This window comes from Malaclemys terrapin, chromosome 21, assembly GCF_027887155.1.
Source record: "Malaclemys terrapin pileata isolate rMalTer1 chromosome 21, rMalTer1.hap1, whole genome shotgun sequence".
Classification (NCBI taxonomy): Eukaryota; Metazoa; Chordata; order Testudines; family Emydidae; genus Malaclemys; species Malaclemys terrapin.
In genome coordinates this window covers 9,937,369-9,962,325 of record NC_071525.1, presented here as the reverse complement: position 1 = coordinate 9,962,325, position 24,957 = coordinate 9,937,369, and the positions used below count along the sequence as shown (strand labels likewise).

General features: G+C 57.3%; 1 protein-coding gene across 1 annotated transcript in view; it reads right to left on the bottom strand.

Moving 5' to 3' along the window:
* The window catches only part of CASQ1 (calsequestrin 1), a 35,499-nt gene extending 10,875 nt beyond the window's left edge, over positions 1-24,624 (bottom strand). Inside the window, exons 1-6 of the mRNA XM_054011094.1 lie at positions 23,993-24,624; positions 12,619-12,703; positions 8,746-8,846; positions 8,049-8,160; positions 4,693-4,766; positions 4,043-4,173 (exon numbers count right to left, since the gene is read on the bottom strand). Coding sequence (XP_053867069.1) covers positions 4,043-4,173; positions 4,693-4,766; positions 8,049-8,160; positions 8,746-8,846; positions 12,619-12,703; positions 23,993-24,580 — 1,091 coding nt within the window. The 5' untranslated portion in view covers positions 24,581-24,624. The remainder of the gene's footprint in view (positions 1-4,042; positions 4,174-4,692; positions 4,767-8,048; positions 8,161-8,745; positions 8,847-12,618; positions 12,704-23,992) is intronic.
* Between the last annotated feature and the right edge of the window lie 333 nt (positions 24,625-24,957).

Sequence of the window (24,957 nt, the reverse complement as noted above, 5' to 3'; positions counted from 1 at the left end):
AATGTGTCAGGAACATCCTTGTCCAGAAATGCAATCTGCTGGGGGGGGGGGGGGGGGGGGCGGGGGCTGGGCTGTTAACCCCTTAGCTCCCAGTGCCCAGGGGCGGGGGGGGACAGCAAACACGACAAACCTTTGGAGTCCCGGGATGAGGTGCTCCGGCCTGGGTGACACAGGTCAGGCTAGACGAGCCTGGGGGGCTCCTTCTGGCCTGGGCCCGGGGGGGGGGGGGGTTAATTTGGCTTTCAGCTCCAGTGTCAGTTAGAGAAGCCTCAGGGCTGTTCTATTCTACACTCTGCTCCCCAAGAAGCAGGGAATAGCCACAGTGCAGCACGCCCTGCTCCACCCACTACCCTGGGAACAGGATCCTTGTGTCTGCTCCATGCCCTCTGGAGAGGCCCATTGTGTGTGGGGGAGAGAGGGGGGCTTGACAGCATAAATGAGAAACAAGCTGGATGAAACTCCACAGCAACTCCTCTCTCTTCTGTAGGGTGCTGGAGTCCCTTTATACTCAGACAGCAGGGGCAGAAGCCAGGCAAGCTGCCCCCATCCACTGTGCTTTCTGCGCTCTGCTTGCCGAGGTTGTGATTTGGCTGCTGCTGAAATGCAGCCACCTCTGGGGTGAGGCAGTGTAGTCATTTAACAGCCACACAGCTATGCTGCAGAAGCATCACTCACCCACTGCTGCAAATGCAGCCGTCTCTGGGGTGGGACACAGCTGCTGTGTCACAGCCACGCAGCACAGCAGTTTAGGGCAGGAAATGAAGGGGAATCCTGTCTCTAACTGACCGTGTGCAGCGGGGCTGTAATGATCCAAGTGAGAATTAGGCCAGGACCCTAGAGTAACATCCCCACTCCTTGCGTAAGTGCCACAGGATATTTAGTGACAAGTGGGCAGAGCCTTGGAGTTGAATCTCAGCAGAGAGGGCTTTAGAGGGGACATGGAGGAGGACAATAGGACTGGCTCCAGGAAAATCTGTCATGGGGGAGGCCACAGAAGGACAAAGCAGCTGAAACCCCCTCTCCCACCAGGACCCCAGGGGCAGCCTGGGCTGGGAAAAAATGGGCGGAGCTGTCTGAGGAGGGGGCGTGGCTTGGGCACCTGGGGAAGACAATTATTAAGTTCCAATGGCCCCACCCCCTGAAAATCACAGCAGCTCCCCCTAGTGGAGGGCAGGGGCAGGAGGTGTCTCGGGGCAAATCCCCCAACAGGAGTGGATCTGGTCATGACGGGCTAGTGGCTGGGTGTGGATCACATCACTGCCTTTGCGGGAGGAGGGTCCCTTAGGGGCAGGAGGGGGCTCTCGCTCCATGGAGCCCCCAGAAGTAACCAGGAGCTGAGCCCCCTCCTGGGAGACAGACTCTGCGCCAACCCAGTGCCATGTTTCTATGGCAGCAGGAGAATTTCCTTGCTCTGCCGCAGCCATAGAAACGGAGCTGTTGTCAGGCTGGGCAAACGTTTTATCCCATCCCTAGCCACAGGCATCCAATGGGGAAACCAGCGTCTGTACCAGGCTGTGCCGGGCAGTCCTGCCCCCCATGGCAAGCCAGCCGTGGTATCTCCCCATTGGGATAGCCCCCTCTCACCATCAACCCTAACTCCCCATGGCAACTAATTCTCCATGGCAACTAACACCCCATGGCAACTGACTCCTCGGGGCAGCTGCCCAATGCCCCATGGCAGCCAGTGGTAGCTCCCTCCTCATCAAGTTCAACTGCAGCGCGAAATCCTAACTGGCTGTAGCTCCTCATGGTGACCCTCATGACCGACTGTAGCTCCCTGTTACAACTGACTGCAGCTCCCCAAGGTGACCGACTGTAGCTGTAGGTCAAAATGAACTGTAGCTTCCTGTCATGAACCACTGCAGCTCCTTACTGTACCTGACTGTAACTCCCCCTAGTGACTGACTGGCTCCATGGCACGACCGACTGTGCCCTTCCACACCCAATCACTTCTCTCTCTGTCCGAGGAACCTCGCCCCCCTGAGAGCTGTCCCCCATCACAAGCTCCCACCTGGCCCACCTACCCCCATCGCCAGGTGTTGCCCTATACCCACCCCGTCACCAGTAAGCTAGGGTTACCATATTTCAGCAAGCAAAAAAGAGGACGGGAGAAGCCCCGCCCTAGCCCCGCCCCTGCCCCTCCCACTTCCCGCCCCCCCTGACCTCCCAACCCTCCCCCCGTTCCTTGTCCCCTGACTACTCCCTCCTGGGACCCCTGCCCCTAACTGCCCCCCAGGACTATCTAAGCCTCCCTGCCTCTTGTCCCCTGACTGCCCCAACCTTTATCCACACCCCCACCCCCAGACAGACCCCTGGGACTCCCACGCCCCATCCAACCACTCCCCACCCCCTGACAGCCCCCCCCAGAACTCCCAACCCATCTAAACCCCTCTGCTCCCTGTCCCGACTGCTCCGATCCCTCTCCCCACTCCTGCCCCCTGACAGCTCCCCCCCAGAACTCCCAACCCATCTAAACCCCTCTGCTCCCTGTCCCCTGACTGCTCCGATCCCTCTCCCCACTCCTGCCCCCTGACAGCTCCCCCCCAGAACTCCCAGCCCCCTACCCCCCGCTCCTTGTCCCCTGACTGCCCCCTCCTGGGACCCCTGCTCCTAACTTCCCTCCAGAACCCCACCCCCTACCTAAGACTCCCTGTTCCTTGTCCCCTAACTGCCCCCTCCTAAGACCCCCCCCCAACTGCCCACCAGGACCCTACCCCCTACCTGTACCCTGACTGCCCAAAACTTTCTCCACTCCCCCCAAAAAGCCCCCCCCCCCGTTTCTTGACTGCCCCCTCCAGAACCTCCCTGCCCCTTCTCCTGCCCCCCTTACCCTGCTGCTCAGAACAGGGTGTTGGGCTCTGTGCGAGCCGGACACGTGGCTAAGCTCCCCAGCACAACAAAACCCGGTCCCTGGCCCTGCACAACAAAACCCGGTCCCTGGCCCGGACCGGGTTGCAGGGGAGAGCTGCCCTTGTATCAGCACAAAGTGCTCTCGCTCCCGTTTTGCTACCCGGCATGGCAGAAACCGCTCCCAGTTGCAAAAGGGGAGGGCTGCACTTTGTGCTGAGACACTTGCTCAGAATGCAGGGCGGAGCTCCTCTCCAGCTGCTCCAGAGTCCAGCCCGGGACTTTCCTGCAGCCCTCCCAGCCGCTCCGGGGGAGGGGGGAAATCCCGGACATTGTGAGTGCTTTACAAATTCCCCCCGGACGCTATTTTTAGCACAAAAAGGAGGACATGTCCGGTAAATCCGGACGAATGGTAACCCTAAGTAAGCCCCATCCACCCAGCCCAGCCCAGCCCAGTTGGCAGAAGTGGGCCCGTACTTTGAGTTATTTTTTTTGCTGATTGTTTTGCTTCCTGGTTCCAGGCCAGTCCCTCCCCCCCCCGAGACCCTTCTCGGAGGGATCCCAGCAACCAGCCTGTTCCAGACCAGCACTGCAGCCCAAGGGGCTGAGGGGTACAACCTCCGGCTCGTCGCTGCCACACCCAGCAGCAAACTCCTCACAGCCAGACCCACCCCTGCCAGGGTGGCATTCGCCCCTGGAGACGTGCTGCCCCCACCACGAGTGCGGACGTGGTTTCCTTAGCTGCCCAGCTGGGAAGTTTAATGATTATGTCTCCCTAGCTGTGCGCTCCTTCAGCCAACTCTGCCCACTTTCCCCAGACCTGGCTGCCTACAGGAGCCCCGATGTAGGGGAGCTTCGGGCCTCTTTGCCCTTCAGGCAAAGTTTCCCCAGGTGACAGGCGGGGAAACTGAGGCATGTAGTGCTTAAGATGGCAATTTTCTAAAGCCTGGTGACTTCAGGCATTTGGACACTGTAATGGGGTCTGGTTTCCAGGGGGCGGGTGTCTAGCAGCAGTGGCGATCCCCCAAATCACCAGTCATGCCGGAAAACGTAGGCCTGAGTGGCTCTCCCAAGATCTGACAGGGAGTCGGACTGGAAGCCAGGCGTCCAGAGTCCCAGCCCAGCGTCTGAAGCACTAGACCACCCTCCTGCCTTACTGGGGCTCCAACCCATCTCGCAGCTGGCAGCCCCCTACCTCTTGTGCTCCTCGATGAACTGCACGATCTCCTCCTCGCTGTTGGGCTTGTCAGGGATGGTGACGGGCTTGTCCATGAACGGCTCGTAGTAATCGATCTCGTTCAGCTTCAGGGTCAGCTTCTTGGCCACCTGCGATGGGGCAAGGGCAGGTGGCCAGTGAGCAAGGGGTGTCCATGGCCCGCTTACCACGACCCACAGGACACCCCCCAGCAGTCGCCTCAGCCCCGCGGGCTCCTTTCCTTTGCTGCTGCGGAAGGGGCGGGAGCGATGGGGCCTGATCCTGAGGCTGATCTGTATGCCGTGCTGCCAAGGAGCTGGTGTGGGATGGGTCTTTTGGCCCTGATCCCCCTTTCCCCCATCCCAGGGAGCTTCCCCCGATTGCAGCCGGAGCAGTTTGTGCTTGGCAGCGGGGGAATCATGCCTGATTCTGCCCTGCCTCACCCCAGTAACCAACAGGGTTACTCCAGGCCCATTCGCTTTGGCAGCAGCTGTCCATAGAGCTTGGAGATGGGCAGAGGGAGAGGGAAGGATCCCATCCCTCCAAATGAGGGTCTTTTGCTTCCTGAGGGTTACACAGGCTTCCCCTTCCCCCTTCGACATCCCTTGGCCCTGCCCCATCACTAGCTGGACGCTCCCCCTTGCGCCTACCTTGCTGTCAAAGGTTGCAAAGAAAGGGATGTATGGGTGGAACTCCTCAGCGGCATCCACAAAGGCCTTGAAATCTGAAAGAGCCAGAGCCATGGGGTCATGGTTATAGGGCTGTGAACACCCACGGCCAGGGCTGGACCAGCAACCGCCCCAAACTAGGGTCATCACCCAGGCCTGAACTCAGGACCTTCTGTACTAACAGCGTGAGCCTCCAGCAACTCTTAACAAGCAGCTGTAGTAGACTGTTATCTCCTGCCAGAGGTCAGCCACTAGAGGGGACAAAGGCCTGCTCGCTCCTAACGTAGGGGGCACTCCAGTCATAACATCCCTTCCTCTCTTTATGCCTCCTCTCCTCTCAGGACTGGCGTGCTTCCCATGTGTTGATTGATTAGCCAATTAATTAATTACTGATTATTAAACATAACAACACCTACTTCTGCTGCGTCTTTCACCTACACGTCTCAAAGATCAACCCATGAATTCATCCGTAAAACTTCTTCCGAATTACGCAGTACTCCTGGCTCCCACATCCTCCATTGAGACCTCACCCATGAGGGAAACCGAGGCACAGAGCTGGGCAGGGACTTGTCTAAGGTCACACAGAGGGGAAGAAGCCCAAGAGCACCGGGTTCCACTTTTATGACCACACTTTCTTCCCAGAGATGGGGACAGAACTCACCAGCCTTGCCTCCCCGCCCTGACCCCAGCCACCAATTCATACTCCGCACAGAGAACGCAGGAGGCCAGACTTTGGCTAGACCCCTCTCCTGCCCAGAGTGGTGACTGGTACATTTCTGAGTGTTTCTAGCACCTGCTCCCCATGCCTGATGCCTAATTTGCAGGGTCTCCCTGGCTGCCCGGGACAGATCTCTGCTCAGCCATTCCCTTCAGTCCTCCAAGGCACCGACGGGGGAAATCTGTCCCACTTTGGGCACTCCGGGATCCCCCTGCTGGGCTCACACCCCAGCTGCTGGGTTGCCCCAGTTAGGGAAGCTGGGTGGCCCGCTGCTCTGCCGTCTGGACAATGGTGTGGCTGGGTTTAGCCTCCCCTGACCTTATTAGCCGGCTACACGTGTGCGTTTCTGCTCACCCTGCCAGAGCCCCTCTGAAGCAGCACCAGCACGGGGGGGACCGGACTCTGCTCACAGCCTGGTGCTGGGCCCCTCATGGCTGGGAGATGCCCAGAGAAGCAGCCAGGACTGGATGGGAAGTGGTGGCAATGGCAGAGGGAGGCGTTCTCCCCCGCCAGTCAGGGTGGGCCCCCTGGCGGAACAGATGGGACATTCTAACGAGACCCCGAGCACTCGTCGTCATTACAGCCCCCGTGCCACAGCTCGGAGCACCCCAACTGTGTCAGAGCATCTGTAGCAATGGCCGGTCTCAGCTGCCTTGCAGGAAGGAGTAAGAGACCCCACCCTGGGGATAATTTATGGAGTAACTTACCCTTGCCCCAGCACCGTCAGTGAAGCAGGAGAGTTCATTGTCGATCCCCTCTTTATTTTCCTCCCATATCAATGCCCAACCCTTTATTTCAATCCTGATAACCGCTGACCTCAATGAAACCATGTGGCAATGAGTTCCACGGGTGAACCATGTGCCGTGTCCAGGCATGACCTGGGTTTCCTCTGTTTTAAATGTGTCGACTCTTTCAGACTCGTTAGATTTGGGGGGCTCATCTGGCTCAGTTCTTAGCTGAGCAGCGGTGAAGCTAGCCATAAAGGAGACTGGGCCTGGGCCTCTGGAGGGGATGGGGAGAATCGGGCTGGCAGCCCGTAGGAGAGAGAGAGGAGCATGTGGGCTGGAAAGCAGTGGAACTGGTGAGGCTGGCAGGGTGGGGGGTGCGGGATCTGAAGCGAGGGTTAATCTAGAGCGGGCAGGCAGATCCCCCCATCCTCGGGGATGCAACGTGTCCGACCAGGAGGGGAACTGTGCCTGGAATGGTCACAGGCACCATAGCTCCAGGGCCGGGCACCTCACTCGGCGCCGGGTGGAGCGGAGCTGTGACAGCCACAGGGCTGACGGGTTAAGCTCACTTAATGCTGGCGAGACGGATTGGCAAGAGGCTGCTGGGCTGTTAGCTCACAACGGGTCTGAATTCAAAACGGCAGTGACGAGAATTTGCTCTCGGTCACCTCCTGGCTGGGTTGTTGGATGGGATGACATTGGCCCTGCTGTCACTGCACTGGGGCTGCACCAGGAAGAGCTCAGGGACTGGCCTCAACAGGAGAGACTTTTCCATAGCATTTTGTCTCCAGAAAGTTCACAAGGAGCTTACAAAGAAGGGTGAGTTCCTGCTTCAGGGGTAGAGCATGGCATCTGTTTAACAGCGCACAGCAACGCTGCACAGGGATCGCTCACCCAGCACTGCAGTGCAGCCACCTCTGGGGTGGGATGTGGCATCTGTTTAACAGCACACTGCAACGCTGCACATGGATCGCTCACCCAGCACTGCAATGCAGCCACCTCTGGGGTGGGATGTAGCAGCTGTTTAACAGCGCATAGCAACGCTGCACAGGGATCGCTCACCCAGCACTGCAATGCAGCCACCTCTGGGGTGGGATGTGGCAGCTGTTTAACAGCAACACAAAACGCTACACCACAGTTCAGTGCAGGAAGTGAAGCTGCAGGACATTGGGGTGATGGAGGCGGGACCGTGGAATCACCTGGCTGGGGTTTGGCCTGGACACAAGGAATGACAGCTCAGCTCTTACAAAAAGGGCCAGGGAATCTTAAATGACTTACACGTGGTCAGGCCCCCAGTTTGTATTTGGCATCAGGCAGCACCTCCATCAGCACAGCACAGCGACCCCTAGCCCCATGCTGGGGCATTTGGGTCAGCCTCAGAGGAGAGAGCACCCCCTACTGAGTCACCCACACCACTCCTGGCTGCACAGCGCCCCCTAGCAACTCACTGGGGCACTGAGGACAGCATTGAGTCAGAGAGAAGAGCACCCCCTACTGTATTATCAGCCCCATCTTCTCAGCGGCTGTGTCTGGTTACGTCGCCTCCTAGTGGCCGCAGAGGGGGCAAGCCCTGCCCCTGGCAGCGATGAGAGATTTTCCTGTAGTTGACACTGGGAGCACAGGGACCAGCTCCCCGCCCCGGCAGAAACTCCTAGACCCGTTGTGGCTGCTGCTGCCCTGCCGTGGAGGTTTGCCATTGGGCCGCCTTTATCCATCCACTCACACTTCCCCAGCAGCCCTTAGCCAGCCTGCTAATGACTCCCCTGGCACTGCTTGGAGGAAGCTCACAGCCCTCTGCAGCCGATAGCAACAGCGCAGCTTGGGCTGGGGGGCTGGGCCCGGGGGGGGGGGGGGTCCCACCAGCGGAGGGACCCCAGTCGCCGCCTACATACGTTCTGATTCCTCGTTCTTGAAGTAGCCGATGAGCTTGGGCTCGTCTTCAATGTTATCGAAGGCCTGGAGCTCACGGTCTCCCTCGATGAACTCCACCGGGTCTTCCAGCACCTGCAAGGGGGGCAGAGGGAGCTCAGCACCCGACCCTGGGAAACCCACTCCCCACACCCAGGGAGCCGGCGCTGCAGGAGGGGAGGGTGGGGCGTGGCAAGCCCCACCTCTGGGGACACGGGGCAAGGCCTGTGGGTTGTGCACAGCCTGCATTCTTCTGCCGTCCAGGCCAAAGGAGGGGACCCAGCACGCGCTAGTGGGGAAGGCCCAGGCATGGGAGTCAGGGCTCCTGGGTTCTAGCTTCAGCACTGTGAGGAAGTGATGGCTAGTGGTTGGAGCAGAGGACATGGAGCCAGGACTCCTGGGTTCTATTCCCAGCTCCACCATTCACTCACCATGTGACCCTGCCTCAGTTTCTCCCCTGTAAATGGAGACAGTGATACAGGCTGACCCGGGGGGTGGGAGGGTTTGTCAGGCTGGCGAGAGACCCTGAGCATGCTGCCTGTGATATGCAGCATAAGGGAAAAGCGCCTGGACAGAAACCTCCAGAGGCAGGGAGCCATGTCTCCCCGAACCCCCCCAGGCAGTGTCTCTGGGCCGGTCAGTGAAGGGGGGCAGGGCGAGGGACCGGGGGACGCCACTCACATCCAGGAGAAACTCCACCAGGGTGTCGGCCGCAAACTCCCCGTCGTACTCGATCATCTCATCCTCCTTGAACACGTACACGCTGTCCTCCTCCGTCAGCCCTGCCAGGGAAACAGCGGTGAGAGGGGCCACGGATGCAGGGGCGTTACAGCTCCCGACCCCCCTGAGCCTCCGGGGAATCGCCCCAGGGCTCGGGCACTGCAACGTGTGTGTGTGTGTGTGTGTGTGTGTGCGCTCAGCTTCCCCTGCTGGGGGAATTGTGTGTGTGTATGTGTGTGTGTGTGTGTGTGTGTGTGTGCTCAGCTCCCCCTGCTGGGGAGAATCATGTCTGTGTATGTGTGTGTGTGTGTGCGTGTGTGTGCTCAGCTTCCCCTGCTGGGGAGAATCATGTGTGTGTGTGTGTATGTATGTGTGTGTGTGTGCTCAGCTCCCCCTGCTGGAGGGAATTGTGTGTGTGTGTGTGCTCAGCTTCCCCTGCTGGGGGGAACCATGTGTGTGTGTGTGTATGTATGTGTGTGTGTGTGCTCAGCTCCCCCTGCTGGAGGGAATTGTGTGTGTGTATGTGTGTGTACGCCTCACACTGGGGCAGGAGGAGAGCATCTTGGTGGTGTCAGTGTTGGGGGGAGCAGAGGGGCCAGGGGAGGGGAACCAGGGTGTCTATGGGGTTGGGGGAGCGGGGGGGTCTGTGGTGTCGGCGTCAGGGGAGAAGGGGATCTGTGGGATGAGGGCAGGAGGAACGGGGGTGTCTATGGGGTTAGGGGAGCGGGGGGGTCTGTGGTGTCGGGGTCGGGGAGAAGGGGATCTGTGGGGATGAGGGCAGGAGGAGCAGGAGGAACGGGGGGTGTCTATGGGGTTGGGGGAGCGGGGGGGTCTGTGGTGTCGGGGTTGGGGAGAAGGGGATCTGTGGGGTGAGGACAGGAGGAACAGGGGGTGTCTATGGGGTTGGGGGAGGGTCTGTGGTGTCGGGGTTGGGGAGAAGGGGATCTGTGGGGTGAGGACAGGAGGAACAGGGGGTGTCTATGGGGTTGGGGGAGCGGGGGGGTCTGTGGTGTCGGGGTCGGGGAGAAGGGGATCTGTGGGGTGAGGGCAGGAGGAGCAGGAGGAACAGGGGGTGTCTATGGGGTTGAGGGAGCCGGGGGGTCTGTGGTGTCAGGGTCGGGGAGAAGGGGATCTGTGGGGTGAGGACAGGAGGAACGGGGGTGTCTATGGGGTTGGGGGAGCGGGGGGGGTCTGTGGTGTCGGGGTCGGGGAGAAGGGGATCTGTGGGGTGAGGACAGGAGGAACGGGGGGTGTCTATGGGGTTGGGGGAGGGTCTGTGGTGTCAGGATCAGGGTTGAAGGGGATCTGTGGGGTGAGGGCAGGAAGAACAGGGGGTGTCTATGGGGTTGGGGGAGCGGGGGGGTCTGTGGGGTTGGGGAAGGGTCTGTGGTGTCGGGGTCAGGGGAGAAGGGGATCTGTGGGGTGAGGACAGGAGGAACGGGGGTGTCTATGGGGTTGGGGGAGGGTCTGTGGTGTCGGGGTCGGGGAGAAGGGGATCTGTGGGGTGAGGACAGGAGGAACAGGGGGTGTCTATGGGGTTGGGGGAGGGTCTGTGGTGTCGGGGTCGGGGAGAAGGGGATCTGTGGGGTGAGGGCAGGAGGAGCAGGAGGAACAGGGGGTGTCTATGGGGTTGGGGGAGGGTCTGTGGTGTCGGGGTCGGGGAGAAGGGGATCTGTGGGGTGAGGGCAGGAGGAACGGGGGTGTCTATGGGGTTGGGGGAGCGGGGGGGTCTGTGGTGTCGGGGTCGGGGAGAAGGGGATCTGTGGGGTGAGGGCAGGAGGAACAGGGGGTGTCTATGGGGTTGGGGGAGGGTCTGTGGTGTCGGGGTCGGGGGAGAAGGGGATCTGTGGGGTGAGGACAGGAGGAACGGGGGTGTCTATGGGGTTGGGGGAGGGTCTGTGGTGTCGGGGTCGGGGGAGAAGGGGATCTGTGGGGTGAGGACAGGAGGAACGGGGGTGTCTATGGGGTTGGGGGAGCGGGGGGGTCTGTGGTGTCGGGGTCGGGGAGAAGGGGATCTGTGGGGTGAGGACAGGAGGAACGGGGGTGTCTATGGGGTTGGGGGAGGGTCTGTGGTGTCGGGGTCGGGGAGAAGGGGATCTGTGGGGTGAGGGCAGGAGGAGCAGGAGGAACAGGGGGTGTCTATGGGGTTGGGGGAGGGTCTGTGGTGTCGGGGTCGGGGAGAAGGGGATCTGTGGGGTGAGGGCAGGAGGAGCAGGAGGAACAGGGGGTGTCTATGGGGTTGGGGGAGGGTCTGTGGTGTCAGGGTCAGGGGAGAAGGGGATCTGTGGGGTGAGGACAGGAGGAACAGGGGGTGTCTATGGGGTTGGGGGAGCGGGGGGGTCTGTGGTGTCGGGGTTGGGGAGAAGGGGATCTGTGGGGTGAGGACAGGAGGAACGGGGGTGTCTATGGGGTTGGGGGAGGGTCTGTGGTGTCGGGGTCGGGGAGAAGGGGATCTGTGGGGTGAGGGCAGGAGGAGCAGGAGGAACAGGGGTGCTCTGGGGTTTGTGCCTGTGGAGAACAGGGGCGGGGGAGCCAGGGGCCCGACTAGCCCCCACTGATGCTCCCAGGTGCCCTTACTGTGGCATCACCTGCCCTGTGCCCATCCGTGAGCTCCCTGCGCCCTCTGGTGGCTGCTGAGCAGAGCAGCAAGCAGGCTCAGCCCCTTTGCTTCCTGGCTGGTTCTGGCCCCCTGTGGGCTCTCCAGGGGCACGGGGGATAATATGAAAGAGGCTGTGGAGCCCCCTCAGTGCAGGCTGGACTCTGGGCTCCCTCTCCCCACACTGCACACTCCTCCTTGGGTGAACAGCTGATCTCGTCGGAGGCAAACTTCCCTGCAGAAACCTTGGCCTGTCTGGACACCCTCCCTCCTTGGGGTGCTGTCCGGCTGAGCCTGGACCCACCATCAGGCCCTGCGCAGCCACAGCCCAGACACCCCCGCTGCTTCCCCTGGCCTGAACACCCTTCGGTGAGGCTGCCCGCTGCACCCCAGGGAGCAGCTGATGGGGAACACAACCCACAGCTCGCCCCTGCGTTTCCCCAGCCGTGGGAACTTGGGGCTGGTTCAGACGTGCACCCAGACGTTGGGAAACCCTCCGACCTCCACTGAAGCCTACACAGAGGCGCCGGCAGAGGCCAGGCCTAGCCTGGAAACCTTCCCTCTCCCCCCGAATCGAACAGGGAGGAAGCCAGCAGGTTCCCAGATCTGAAGAGAGGAGAGTTTTGAGTGGGGCTGAATGAAGGCTCCTGGCCCTGCACGTTCCCCAGGACCTTCCCACGATGTTAAGGGCACAAGGGACTGGGCCCATCCGGTCTGAGCTGCAGACCCTCCCCTGGGGATTGCTGCAGCTGCTCAGTGGCTTGTGGCTGAAAAAGCAACAGCTCAGGGGATGGGTTGATCTGAACCAGCGACCGGGTGATCTGCAGTCAAATGTCCCACCGCTGAGCTAGACTCTCTGGGTCCCAGCAAGGGGCAAAACTTCAAGGGGGCTTCGCCTCCGCAAAACCTGGAGCTCAGGGACCCTGAAGCCTCCATGCTAGGCCGTAGGCGGGGACAGGGCCGAGGAGTAGGGGAGGGAGAAACCCCTACTCTGCCTCCCTGGGTGTGTATCCAGCTGTTTCGTGCCTGGGGCCAGGGTGGGGCAGGCACAGGGACCGAGCGCCCCATATGGCATCAGCTCCACCCGAGTCCCCCATGTGGCATCAGAAGCAGGAAGGAAGTTACCAGATCTGTCCTGATGTGAGCCAGGGGCCCTGGGATGGGCTGGGAGGCCGTCAGGAGGGGCTGAGTTGTGGGCCCTGGGTTCTCTCCCCCAGGGGTCCCCGCTCAGTCCTTACCTAGCTTCTTGGCCACTGCTGCGTCCTTCTCCGAATCCACCAGGCCAAACCCCACTCCCTTCTCCTCCAGGACTTGGGCTGCTAACTAGGAAGAAGAGCAGAGACAGAGAAGAGAGAGAGGGAGAGGCTTTCAGAGAGGGGTAAGGTCGGGGGTGGGGCAGCCAGACTGGGTCAGACTCTGGGCGTGGAGATCAGGGCTGGACTTTCTCACCTCCTTCCCCCCAGGCTGGGTAAGGATGGGGTCAGATCTTGGAGGCGGGAGTGACAAAGGCATAATAGGCAGTTGATGCCTTTGCAAGAAGAGCCTGGAGGGGGCTGTAGGAGCCCCCAGCTCCCCTCGAGGTGCCCGCAGCTGGGCCCTTTGCCACCAATCAGCTAGTGGATTATCTATGCCCACCCTATGCCAGGGCTTGGGGGGGGCAGGCTGTGCCCTGGGTTTTCCATTCCCCCACCCAGTGAAGTCTCCCAGTGCATGGGGTCAGGAATGAGGACCAGGGAGCCCTGGCTCTAAAGGCACCAGCCCCAGCGAGCTTGTGGGGGGCATTTCTGAGGCTGCAAACCGAGTCTGGCTGTGGGGTCATTACCCAGCTGCAGGTGAGACAGGGACAAGCGACAGGAACCACCCACCCCCCAACCAGCACCAGCAAACCAAACCCTAACCCAGTGCTAACAACCTGAACCCAGAACTGCCAGAACCAATACCAACAACTAAAACCCAGCATCACCAGAACCAGCACCAACAACCCAAACCCAGACCAGAGTCAGCACCAACCCAAAGCCAGGACTGCAACACTGTTGCCAAGAACCCAAACCCAGCACCACCAGAAATTCCAGAACCATCATCTAGAATTCAGACTCCAGACGCCCCAAAACTTCACCTGGAACTTGAACCCACTGAACCTTCATCTAGATTTTGCACCAAGAACCATCACCTCAAACCCAAAGCTAGAACCTTGCCCTGACCTCCAGCCTAGAATCCATTCCTCGACCATTGATTGCATAGGGACCGACTCTGTGGGCTGGAGCACCCATGGGGAAAAAGTGAGCACCCACCAGTAGCCCCTCTATCAGCTCCCTCCAGCACCTCCTGGATCAGCGCCTTCACCTCCCTCCCTGCGCCTCCCGCCCGCCACAATCAGCTGTTTTGTGGCATTCAGGAGGCTCTGGGGGGAGGGGGAGAAGTGAGGACATGGTGCGCTCGGGGGAGGGGGCAGAACTGGGTTGGAAGAGGTGGAGCGGGGCCGGGAAGAGGTGGGGTGGGACCTTGGGGGAAGGGAGTGGAGTGGGGGGTGGGGTCTGGGGCAGAGCAGAGGGTCATGTACCCCCTGACACTTTGGAAAGTCAGCGCCTGTGGTTGATTGGGATCTCAGAGCACTGTCTCTTATGCTGAGCAGTACTGTCTCATTGTTTCCTTGTGCAACATCTGTCTGCCTGTAGCCATCTGTTGTCTCTTGCATTTAGATTGTAAACTCATGGGGACAGGGACCATCGTTTGATTCTGTGTTTGTACAGGGCCTAGCACCATGGGCTCTTCCTCTATGACAAGGACCCTAAGGCCCAACCGTAATACTACTAATAATAATTGTAAGCGGGGTCTAAATGAGCTCTCCCCTGACAACTAGTGATGAGCTGGGGGAGAAGACGTCAGGAACTGACCTTGTTTGCATAGACACACCCACTCTGCCAGGTGCGCAGCATGACGGAGCTGCTTTGCCCAAATGATCACTTTTGGCTGGGGTTGGATTGCAAGTCACTTTGGTACTGGGTGCAGGGGTAATAAGAACATAAGACCATAAGAACAGCCATACTGGATCAGACCAAAGATCCATCTAGCCCAGTATCTTGTCTCCCGACAGTGGCCAATGCCAGGTTCCCCAGAGGGAGTGAACAGATCAGGTAATGATCAAGTCATCCATCCCCAGATTCTGGCAAACAGAGGCTAGGGACACCATCCCTGCCCAACCTGGCTAATAGCCATTGATGGACCTATCCTTCATCAACTTATCTAGTTCTTTTTTGATCCTCCATGAACTTATCTAGTTCTTTTTTGAACCCTGTTATAGTCTTGGCCTTCACAACGTCCTCTGGCAAGGAGTTCCACAAGTTGACTGTGCGTTATGTGAAAAAATACTTCCTTTTGTTTGTTTTAAACCTGCTGCCTATTCATTTAATTTAGTGACCCCTAGTTCTTGTGTTATGAGAAGGAGTAAATAACACTTCCTTATTTACTTTCTCCACACCAGTCATGATTTTATAGACCTCTATCATATCCCCCCTTAGTTGTCTTAAAGTATTATCCGGGTTGTGTGAATGAAGGAGAACAGAACTGTGCATGGCATGCTCTGATTGAGGTGTTCACCCTCAACTGAACTGCACTCGCTAAGCAGGGAGTAGGGGTGCATAAGCCCAGGGGGGTAAGGTGTTTCTACTTGGCGGTTGGGTTGGGTTTTGTCTAGACATCCTGTGACTCTTTTCCTCTCCACTGTGTAATGACAGAGCTGATTAAGACTCAATTAAGAGTGGATCACTACAGCTGAAATCACTGATAATCAGGTCTAAGCATTAGACCTGCTGTGGGGCATTGTTTCTGGTGAAAGAGACTGTCCAGCCTGCACTGAGGGTGCCCTACTATCACCTGAAATCACTGAGAGCTGTGTTAAGTGATGGGACCTCAAGCCATCCCAGAGGTTACAGTAGAGAAGGCAGGGGCAGAGCGAGCAGCTGATGGCTCAGTGAGCGACCGAGGTGTCTTTTCCCCCCAGGGCGGGAAGTGAACTGGGTGGCGGCTTGAGCCAGTTTTGTATTGTATTGTTAAAAAGGAACCCCTAGATATTCAACCCGGCCCTTGGCACTGCCGACTACGCCTAGCAGAAGGGTTACATTATTAACCCAGAAACTAACGTGGTCCCCAACCTTTGCTGGGAACCAGAACTCCAATCATCTGTGAGGTGGCTACGCTGTGCAAGGGGGAGCAGGGCGGCTAGAATTGGGAACAACAACTGCATCTTCTGCTTATGAACTCAGAGGCCAAAAGAAGAAGGGAGCAAAGGGGTCCAGCAGTGCAAATGTGAGGAGCGGGCTATAAGGTGTGTGTGTGTGAGAGCGAGAGATCACAGTGCCCTCTAATGGTGAGAGCCCGACTTAGCCACCACTGAACGTTTCACCCACTTTAAACTCTGCATCATTCCTGCCAGTGATTCGATGTTACTGTCAGAATCAACTCCGCAATCTGGGCCATACACAGTGGAGGGGGGATATCTGCGGGATGCAGAGTCTCGTTATCCTACTTTGATTTGGCTTTTATGTCGAAACAAACCTAAAGGGCTGTAGAACTGTATGTGTCATTTCACCTGCACTGAAATACAGCCACTGGGGAGTGGGGAGTAACCGAGCTGCTATTTAACACCAGCACAGAACAGCCTTACCCTGCTGTCGGGGACGGGGAGGGAAGAAAAATGCCTATTCTGCCGAAACTGGAGGGTAAGTTTACAAAGGTGGACTGTGTTTATCCCTAAATAATTTGGCCAGGACACCAGGGCTAACACTGACTCGAGGGATCAATGCCACAGTCTCTGTACTGAGCACTGTGGTTTTGTCTCACCCCAAAGCTGGGACCTCCCTGCAGCACAGCGCCCACTAGTGTGGCATGGGCACATTGGGTCATTACTGACTCCAAGCGCTCCCTGCTGAGTCACCCACTCTTCTCCTTGCAGCACAGTACCCGTAGGTAGCACTGTGCCAGGGAACTGGGGCCGGGATGGACCCAGAGGGGAGAGCGCCCCCTAGCACTGTGTTAGGGAACTGGGGCTAGGACAGACCCAGAGGGGAGAGCGCCCCCTAGCACTGTGTTAGGGAACTGTGGCCAGGATAGACCCAGAGGGGAGAGCGCCCCCTAGCACTGTGTTAGGGAACTGTGGCCAGGATGGAGCCAGAGGGGAGAGCGCCCCCTAGCACTGTGCTGGGAACTGGGGCTAGGACAGACCCAGAGGGGAGAGCGCCCCCAGCAGTGTGCTAGGGAACTGTGGCCAGGATGGAGCCAGAGGGGAGAGCGCCCCCTAGCACTGTGCTAGGGAACTGGGGCTAGGACAGACCCAGAGGGGAAAGCGCCCCCTAGCACTGTGCTAGGGAACTGGGGCCAGGATGGAGCCAGAGGGGAGACCCCCCCCAGCAGCACACTGGTGCATTGGGTCAATGGATAACTGGCACCCAGGATCGCACAGGTGTCTGACTGCACACTGAGGGATCAGATACACTGTGCTTTGAGCTGCCAGGGTTGAGTCAAGCATCTGCTGCAGCTGGGTGAGCCCTGCCCAGGTGACTCTATTCACAGCTATGCCAGGCAGCCCGTGCACCGGGGTGAGCAGTGAGCAGCACAGCACAGTGCAGGGGACGGGGGAGGTGGCAAGGGCTAGTGATTAGAGCAGAGGACATTGACTGAGCTTTCGCTCTATGAGATTGTCACACCCAACACACCTGCCGCCTACACATAGACACACAAGACATACTTACCCACACAAACACACAATACACTCACTGATACACAACACGCCCACAGACACACGCCACACACAGAGAAACACAACGCATGCTCACCCACACAAACAACACACTCACCAACACACAGACACACAACATGCAAATAGATACACAACACACTCTCACCCACACTAACACACAACAGACAACACGCACATAGACATACAACACATGCTCATCCACACAAACACAGAATACACATACACACACACACACACAAACACAACACCTGCTCACCCACACAAACCACACACTAACCAACACAGACACACAACACGCACATAGACACACAACACACGCTCACCCACATAAACACACAATACATTCACCCCACCACACACAACACACACACACAGACACACAACATGCCCAAGACACTTGAGTCCACTCATACTTACATAGACACAAGACACATTCACACAAACACACACACACATATACACGCACACAGATACAAACATTTCAGTCAGAACTGGTGCTACTCATGCCAAAAAACGACCCACTGAAATTTGGAAATGACAATTTTTCATATTTTGACAAAAACCCATTTGATCCTGTTCAGAACCCCCCACCCCCCATGCTTTTGAGGTCAAAACAGCCACAGCAGGGAAAGCCTGCGAAATATGACAACGTTTCCAGTATGTGACGTGACACACATTTTCCCCTTGAAGTCTGCCGACAAAATAATTTTCCACAGCTCCGGTGCCTACAACACTTTTATCCAATAAAGTGAGTGGATTGTCATACAGAGCATAGTGAAGAACGATCAGTTTAAAATGCCCCATTATAGGAGATCGAGCAGGGTGTGTCGTGAAATTAAAAGGCTGGTAGAGGTCAGCCTGTGGAAACTGACATAGCATGGAGATAACCTTTGGTACTCCCTGCTGCTGGGTGTCTGAGAGGGTAATACTACAGTTGCGTTTCAAGAATGGCTCGGTCATTTTCTTAGAAGTTCTTTTGCAAAGCCTGTTGAACCAAAGGGCCTTCCCAGTGCTGTCACTGAATCGGGCCTATAATGCTGGAGGTGAGGCAGGAATTTCAAGGCACAGCATCAGCGGGATGCTGCCATCAGGTGCCTGAGTCCAAGTGTCCCAAACATGGTGGGGGTGGGGTGGGGGGAGGAGCTGGAATCTGAGCCCGGATTGGAATCCTGATTCTGCGCTTTGTCTGTAACGATAGCGTGGGCTGGACCAAAATCCAGGATCGAACCAGTAACTCGTCCAAACACGAAGGGGCTCTGGAGCTGACCTAGGAGAACCAGGCCCATCTGTACAGCATCATTTATGGGGGAGATTTTCAGAAGCCCTCAGTGCTGGCCCGACCCTGCTCCCAGTGACGTCAACGGCGTCAGCCCGACCCCGCTCCCAGTGACGTCAACGGCGTCGGCCCGACCCCTCTCCCAGTGATGTCAACGGCGTCGGCCCGCTCCCGCTCCCAGTGTCGTCAATGGCGTCGGCCCGCTCCCGCTCCTGCTCCCAGTGACATCAACGGCGTCGGCCCGACCCCGCTCCCAGTGTCGTCAACGGCGTCGGCCCGCTCCCGCTCCTGCTCCCAGTGACATCAACGGCGTCGGCCCGCTCCCGCTCCCAGTGTCGTCAACGGCGTCGGCCCGCTCCCAGTGACGTCAACGGCGTCGGCCCGCTCCCGCTCCCAGTGACGTCAACGGCGTCGGCCCGCTCCCGCTCCCAGTGACGTCAACGGCGTCGGCCCGACCCCTCTCCCAGTGATGTCAACAGTGTCGGCCCGACCCCGCTCCCAGTGACGTCAACGGCGTCGGCCCGACCCCTCTCCCAGTGATGTCAACGGTGTCGGCCCGACCCCGCTCCCAGTGACGTCAATGGCGTTGGCCCGCTTCCGCTCCCAGTGACGTCAACAGCGTCGGCCCGACCCCTCTCCCAGTGATGTCAACGGTGTCGGCCCGACCCCGCTCCCAGTGACGTCAATGGCGTCGGCCCAACCCCGCTCCCAGTGTCGTCAACGGCGTCGGCCCGCTCCCGCTCCCTTGACATCCCATTAGTAAATCTCCCCGTTGATGTCAATGGAAGCAGCATTAGGAGAATGTTGAGTGTTCCTGGAAATCCACCCTGCCTGTCTCCAGCGCCCCAATCCAAGCAGCCATGCAGCCCTACGCAAACATTACTTATGCCCTGTGAATTCGAGTCTCAGCGACATGCGAAGGAGAACAGCCCTGGGCTGCAGACCCTGGGGGCTGGGAAGGGGGGTAGGGCTGATGTCCTTTGCACTGTGCTGCTGCCTCAGAACTTTGACCCAGAAGCAGGAGACAAGGCCCCATGGCTGGGGCATAGTCAGAGGGAAAGGTCTGATAGCTAACCTCCGACCCATACCGTCTGCCTCAGACCTGCCCTGGAGGAATGGCAGGGGAGTTGGATCTCTGTGGCCCATTCACTCCTTCCCACAGGCCAGAAGCAGGAGGCACTGAAGGTCCCACGAGAGAACCTGCACTGGCAAGAGGTTTGCAGCCGGAGAGATTTGGGCAGCGCATAAGCTGCACCAGGTCCTCATCTCAGCTAGATCTTCCAAGTGTTCTCTGGTCTCACTCATAGCTAGGATCATTCAGAGAGAGCCAGGAAAGCAGAGCACCAAGGGGTCAGCTGGATCCGACCAGAGGAGAGGGCACATAGCCAAAGTGGCTCCAGTGAGAGCTGTGAAGGACAGAAGTGCACTCTGGAGATGGACGGGCAGGACTCAGCTCCCATCTCTGCCATTTTTGGGCTCCCCTCCAGCAGCCATTGCTGTTGCCTGCCCCTAGAGTGGTCCCTCCTCCCTGCGGTGGCCCTGGGCGATGTGACATCTCTGCAGCAGGTCCCAGGCACTAACTCCATCCCAATCCCCCACAATCCTCCATCCCAATCTCCCACGAGCAAGTATCTTGTTGGCCTGGTCCTGCAAGACCCACCGGACCCTTGCTAAGCCCATGGCAACAGCTGATTCCTCCACAGAACCTCTCCACCCTACACGATACCTCCATAACATGTCTCCAAAACATGGCAACAGCCTCCAAACTGTGTGAAACCCTCCCTCCCAGAGCGAACAGCCACTGAGCTAATCACCCTCCAGCCGCAGGGCTTCACAGGAAACCACTCGGCTCACAACACATGCTGCAAACCTACTAGTGCCAGGGACTCGCGCAGTTAAAGAGCAGGATATAATTAGACCTGTGGTCAGTTCAGAGATATAAATACATTGCAGAGTTGATGCAAGACTGTGCAGAAGAGGGTGCTCATAGAAGGCATTAGATTGGCAGCCGTGGGGGGCCGAGGCCTGTGTCTCCCCACACGTCAAGGACAGCATGGGCAGCTTTGCCCCCACGGCTCTGCCACAGGGCCCTACCCATCACTTGGAGGAGTCCAATATACAGGGCCATTATGGTAGCACCTAGAGCCGCCAGCGAAGGTCAGCGCCCCAGTGTGCAGGGTGGAGCCCATCGACAGAGTGAGAGACAGTCCCTGCCCCACTGAGCTCACAGACTGACAAAGGGAGGGAGTGAAAAGAGAGGGGGGGGTGTGACATCGCACAGGAATAGCACCCAGGTTTGGCAGCTCCCAGCCTTGTTCCCTATTCGCTAGCGCATCCCGCCTCTCCGCTGGGCTGGAGCCACTGGGGGAGGGATTTTGTGCTGTGGACACCTGGAAATAGTCCCATTTCACACCAGCCAACAGGAAGCTCCATTCAGTCAGTGCCACCTTGGGCTGAGTGACCTAGAGGAGAAAGGTTCCAGGCCCCCATAACGAGTCCCTCAAGTTGTCCTGTCCTCCTGTGGATCAGAGATGGGCCCTTGGCACAGCAAGCAGAGAATTGATGCTGGAGGGAGCCAGCACTGCCTCTTGTCTCCTCCCTCCCCAGTCTCTGGAGCAGCAGGTTGCCCGTCACCTGCCCTTCTGGGCCCCAGCTGAAGGCAGTTTCCTCTGGTTGGGTGCAAGGCTGGATGCAGAAACCTCAAGCTCTTCTGACCACTCCTTCCCCACAGAGAAGACCCTGGGCTACAAAGTCCACCTTGCCCCTGAACACATCTATCTATCCCCATACACCCCCCCTCTTTCTATCTGTAATGCCAACAGACCTTGGTCATCAGCGGGATTGAACCTGGGACTTCTGGAGCTTAGTGCATGAGCCTCTACCACATGAGCTAAAAGCCAGTTGACTGTTAGCTAAGGTTGTAGAGCAAATAGATGTGTGGGTTACATCTATCTATCTCTCTCTCTCTCCCCATACACCCCATCTGTCTATCTCTCTATCTCTCTAATCTAGGCACTGAACCCTTCAATGTCTCACCACTGCAGATCCCCAGAAATTTGCACCAGAGATGCTCAGCATCTGAAGAGAAGCTAGTAGCCAAGGTCCTGGCACTGAGTCCTGGGGTATTCCCCTGGGTGTCTGTGGGTGCTCTGTCAGGGGTCCCCTGGCTCCAAGTCTCCCCAGGGCACCCCAGAGCAGGATGGATCTGCTACATCTCACTCTGGAGAGAAAAACCCAATCACGCTGGGCTCTACGGGATAGACTATTGGGGCTCAGAGGCACCCAGAGTTTCCCTACCACGAGCTGTTCTCTCCCATTCACAAGCACATTGCACTGGCCACATCTGCAGAGAACAGTGGCCCCTCTTGGCCTGGTAGCCCCACTCTTGCCATACTGAAATGCATCAGGGATCCATTTAGTAAAGTATCCCAGCTCTTGGCCTATTGGAAGAGGCCAATGGTCCATCTTGTTTGATATCGGGTCTCATGCCATACACCCTAACAGTCTCGCAATCCATCCGCTGACTCCTGGCTTAGTGGTTCAGACCCATGGTTCATCTAGACACATCTACAACATGGCAGATGCCAGATGCATGAGAGGAACACACAAAACATTGCACTTAACTGTGCATCATCTCTTGAACCAACTCTTGCCGTTGATTCTGTTTCAGGGCAGGCTGCTGGCCAGAAGCGACAGCAGTCACACATCCTCCCAGCACCCTTGCTGCAGTCTCAGGATCCAGCGGGACATTATTCCAGGAGACAAGCCTTCCAGGGCAGGGGACAGGGGGTGGCCAGGCTGTGCCTCATTCCTGCACCCATCCCAAGTATGGAAGCTGCAAATTTAGAGCCTTCTTCTGGGAATGGTTCATAGACCCAGAGAGGCACCCACAGCTGAGCCCCAGGCAGGAGCGCCAGCCAGTGAAACTCAACCCTCCCTAGGAGAACGCCCCCTTCTGGTTCGGTACATAATGTACAGAGACTGCTGTTCTTCCACACGCACTTGGGAGGGGCCTTCTTCTGCACTGGGCACCCAATGTCCCTATTAGCCCCTATAAAAATATTACAGTAAAGGTCTCGAAAACACCCTTGCAGAGATATTATAGTGACACTGCTAACACTGCAATAATGCTATAGTGACGCCTTAGCAACACTTCAGTAATATTGTAATAAAACTAGTAACACTGTAGCAACATTATAATGACATTGTAGTAACACTGCAATAATATAGTAACAAAACACTAGTAACACTGTAGTAACGTTTTAGTAATACTGTAATAAGACTGTCGTAACATTCTAATGACACTGTAGTAACGTTATAGTGACATTGTAGTAACGCTGCAATAATACAGTAACAAAACACTAGTAACACTGTAGTAACATTTTAGTAATACTGTAATAAGACTGTCGTAACATTCTAATGATACTGTAGTAATGTTATAGTGACACTGCAATAATATTGTAATAAAACAGTAGTATCGCTGCAGTAACATTGCAGTAACACTGTAGCATTTCAGGCCTTGCTTTTTCAAATATTTTGTAAGGGTGACACATAACTTGACAGGTTTCAGAGTAGCAGCCGTGTTAGTCTGTATCCACAAAAAGAACAGGAGTACTTGTGGCACCTTAGAGACTAACAAGTACTCCTGTTCTTTTTGCATAACTTGACTGCACCAGACATTTCTACTCTCTCCAGATGTTTCAGAATCCGGGGTCTCACTTCCGTTCACATTTCTTTCCAAATCGCTTGCCCTGTCAGCATCAATCAAGTTAAAAGGGAAATAAATGTCACTGGGTTAAAGTGAATCTTGGTGTCCCCAGAGAGCACAAGACTTGTGCTCGAAGAAAAGCCAGGCACAAATACAGACATACGGTCTGCTAACTGAGTAGGCGCACCATAGGCCGGGTCTGCCAGCATGAACCGGGGTCCTGGGCCAGCTATGGGGGCAATTGTTTGTGTGTGTGTGAGAGAGAGAGGAGGGGGGATGATGACCCTTTATAGTATGGCCGGAGGCAGTTCTGGGGTGGAAACCTCACATTGTGACATGTATTTCAAGGGACTTTCGACACAAAAGCTCACTTCTAATTACCCTCGTTGGTAGCTTTGTTAACTGGCAGGTGTCACTTTCCCAGCTCTCACCCCCATGTATTTGAACCTAACGCCAGCTGGCCATTCACAATCCCAGGGCTCTTTCTCCCAAGTGCAGACAAGATGCGAGAGTCCCCGGCCACATTCCAGCCAGAGGAATAATTACTTTCATTGGCCTCCCTAAATTCCACCCCCAGCTCCAGCAGCTTCATCCCCCGCCCTGCTTCCAGTTGCCACCTTCCACCCCAGAGGCAGCTGCATTTCAGAGGCAGGTAGAGTGGTCTACATATAGAAAAAGCCCATCAGATCCTATATAGGCAGCCAAGGCAGGACTGGCTCATGCATGTATGATCCAGAGCTTGATCCAGTTATGAATCAAAGGTGCTGGATCCATTTCAAAGGGCTCTAGCATTGGGAAGCATCCACCTTTCATTCTTTCGTTCCTTCTCCCCATCCGTCCTCTCTCCCCGCCCCACCGATCCCCCCACGTTACCTCTAAAATCAGCTCCTCCAGCTCGAACTGCTTCTGCGAGGCCTTGTCGTCGCCCACCGGCTCATGGTAGAGCAGCGCCAGCACGCTGAACTTTTTCAGCACCGACTTGTAGTTCTTGGCGTTGACGTCGACGACGCGGTCGATGCCGTCATACTCGGGGAAATCCAGCCCTTCCTGACCCCGGGCCCCGGGGCCCGCCGCAGCCAGCAGCAGCGCCAGCAGCAGCCCGAACCACTTCATCCCGATGCGGGGCAGGTCCGGCGGAGAATGAAAGACGCTCGGGTCGCAGTTCCCAGTGGGGGAAACGGTCGTCTTTCCTGCCCCCTCCCCCCGCGCGGGAAAAAAAAAGTTGCCCTGGAGCTCCCCTCCTCTCTCTTTCTTTCCCTCCTGTCTTGTCCCCTTGCTGCTCTGGCCTGCTGTCCGGCTCTCTTTATGGCGGGAGGTGGGCGGGGAACCAGGGTGGGAGGCTGCCTTGGCTCTCAGCTGGCACAGGCTGGCGGCGTCCGAGGGGCAGCGCTGGGGTGGCGACAGCTGCACTGAGGGGCACGGAGCCTCAAAAGCAAAGAAGAAAAGAGACAGGCAGGGCATAAAAAAGGCTGGTGGGGGAAGGGCCTGGGGGGGGGAGGGCTGTCATATCCCACGTAGCCTGGCCCCACCTGCAGCAGCCCACCCTGTCACTCCCTGACTATATATGCATATGGCAGACATATAGCCTTATATACAGGCAATGGTTTCATGCCTCCATCGCCAACCCCACCCCCAAAGACCCACTTTAATGCAGCAAAAAAAAAAGGGGGGGGGTGGATAGAGTTTCTCCTTTTGATCCTTCTCTCTCTCTCTCTCCCTCTCTTCTCCACCCAGCCCCCTTTCCTCCTCCAGTCCAACTTGATGGCATCTTGATCACCATATTAAGAAAGGAAAAAGGAGACAAGACTGGGAGGCTGGTGGGGGGGTGAGGGAAGAAG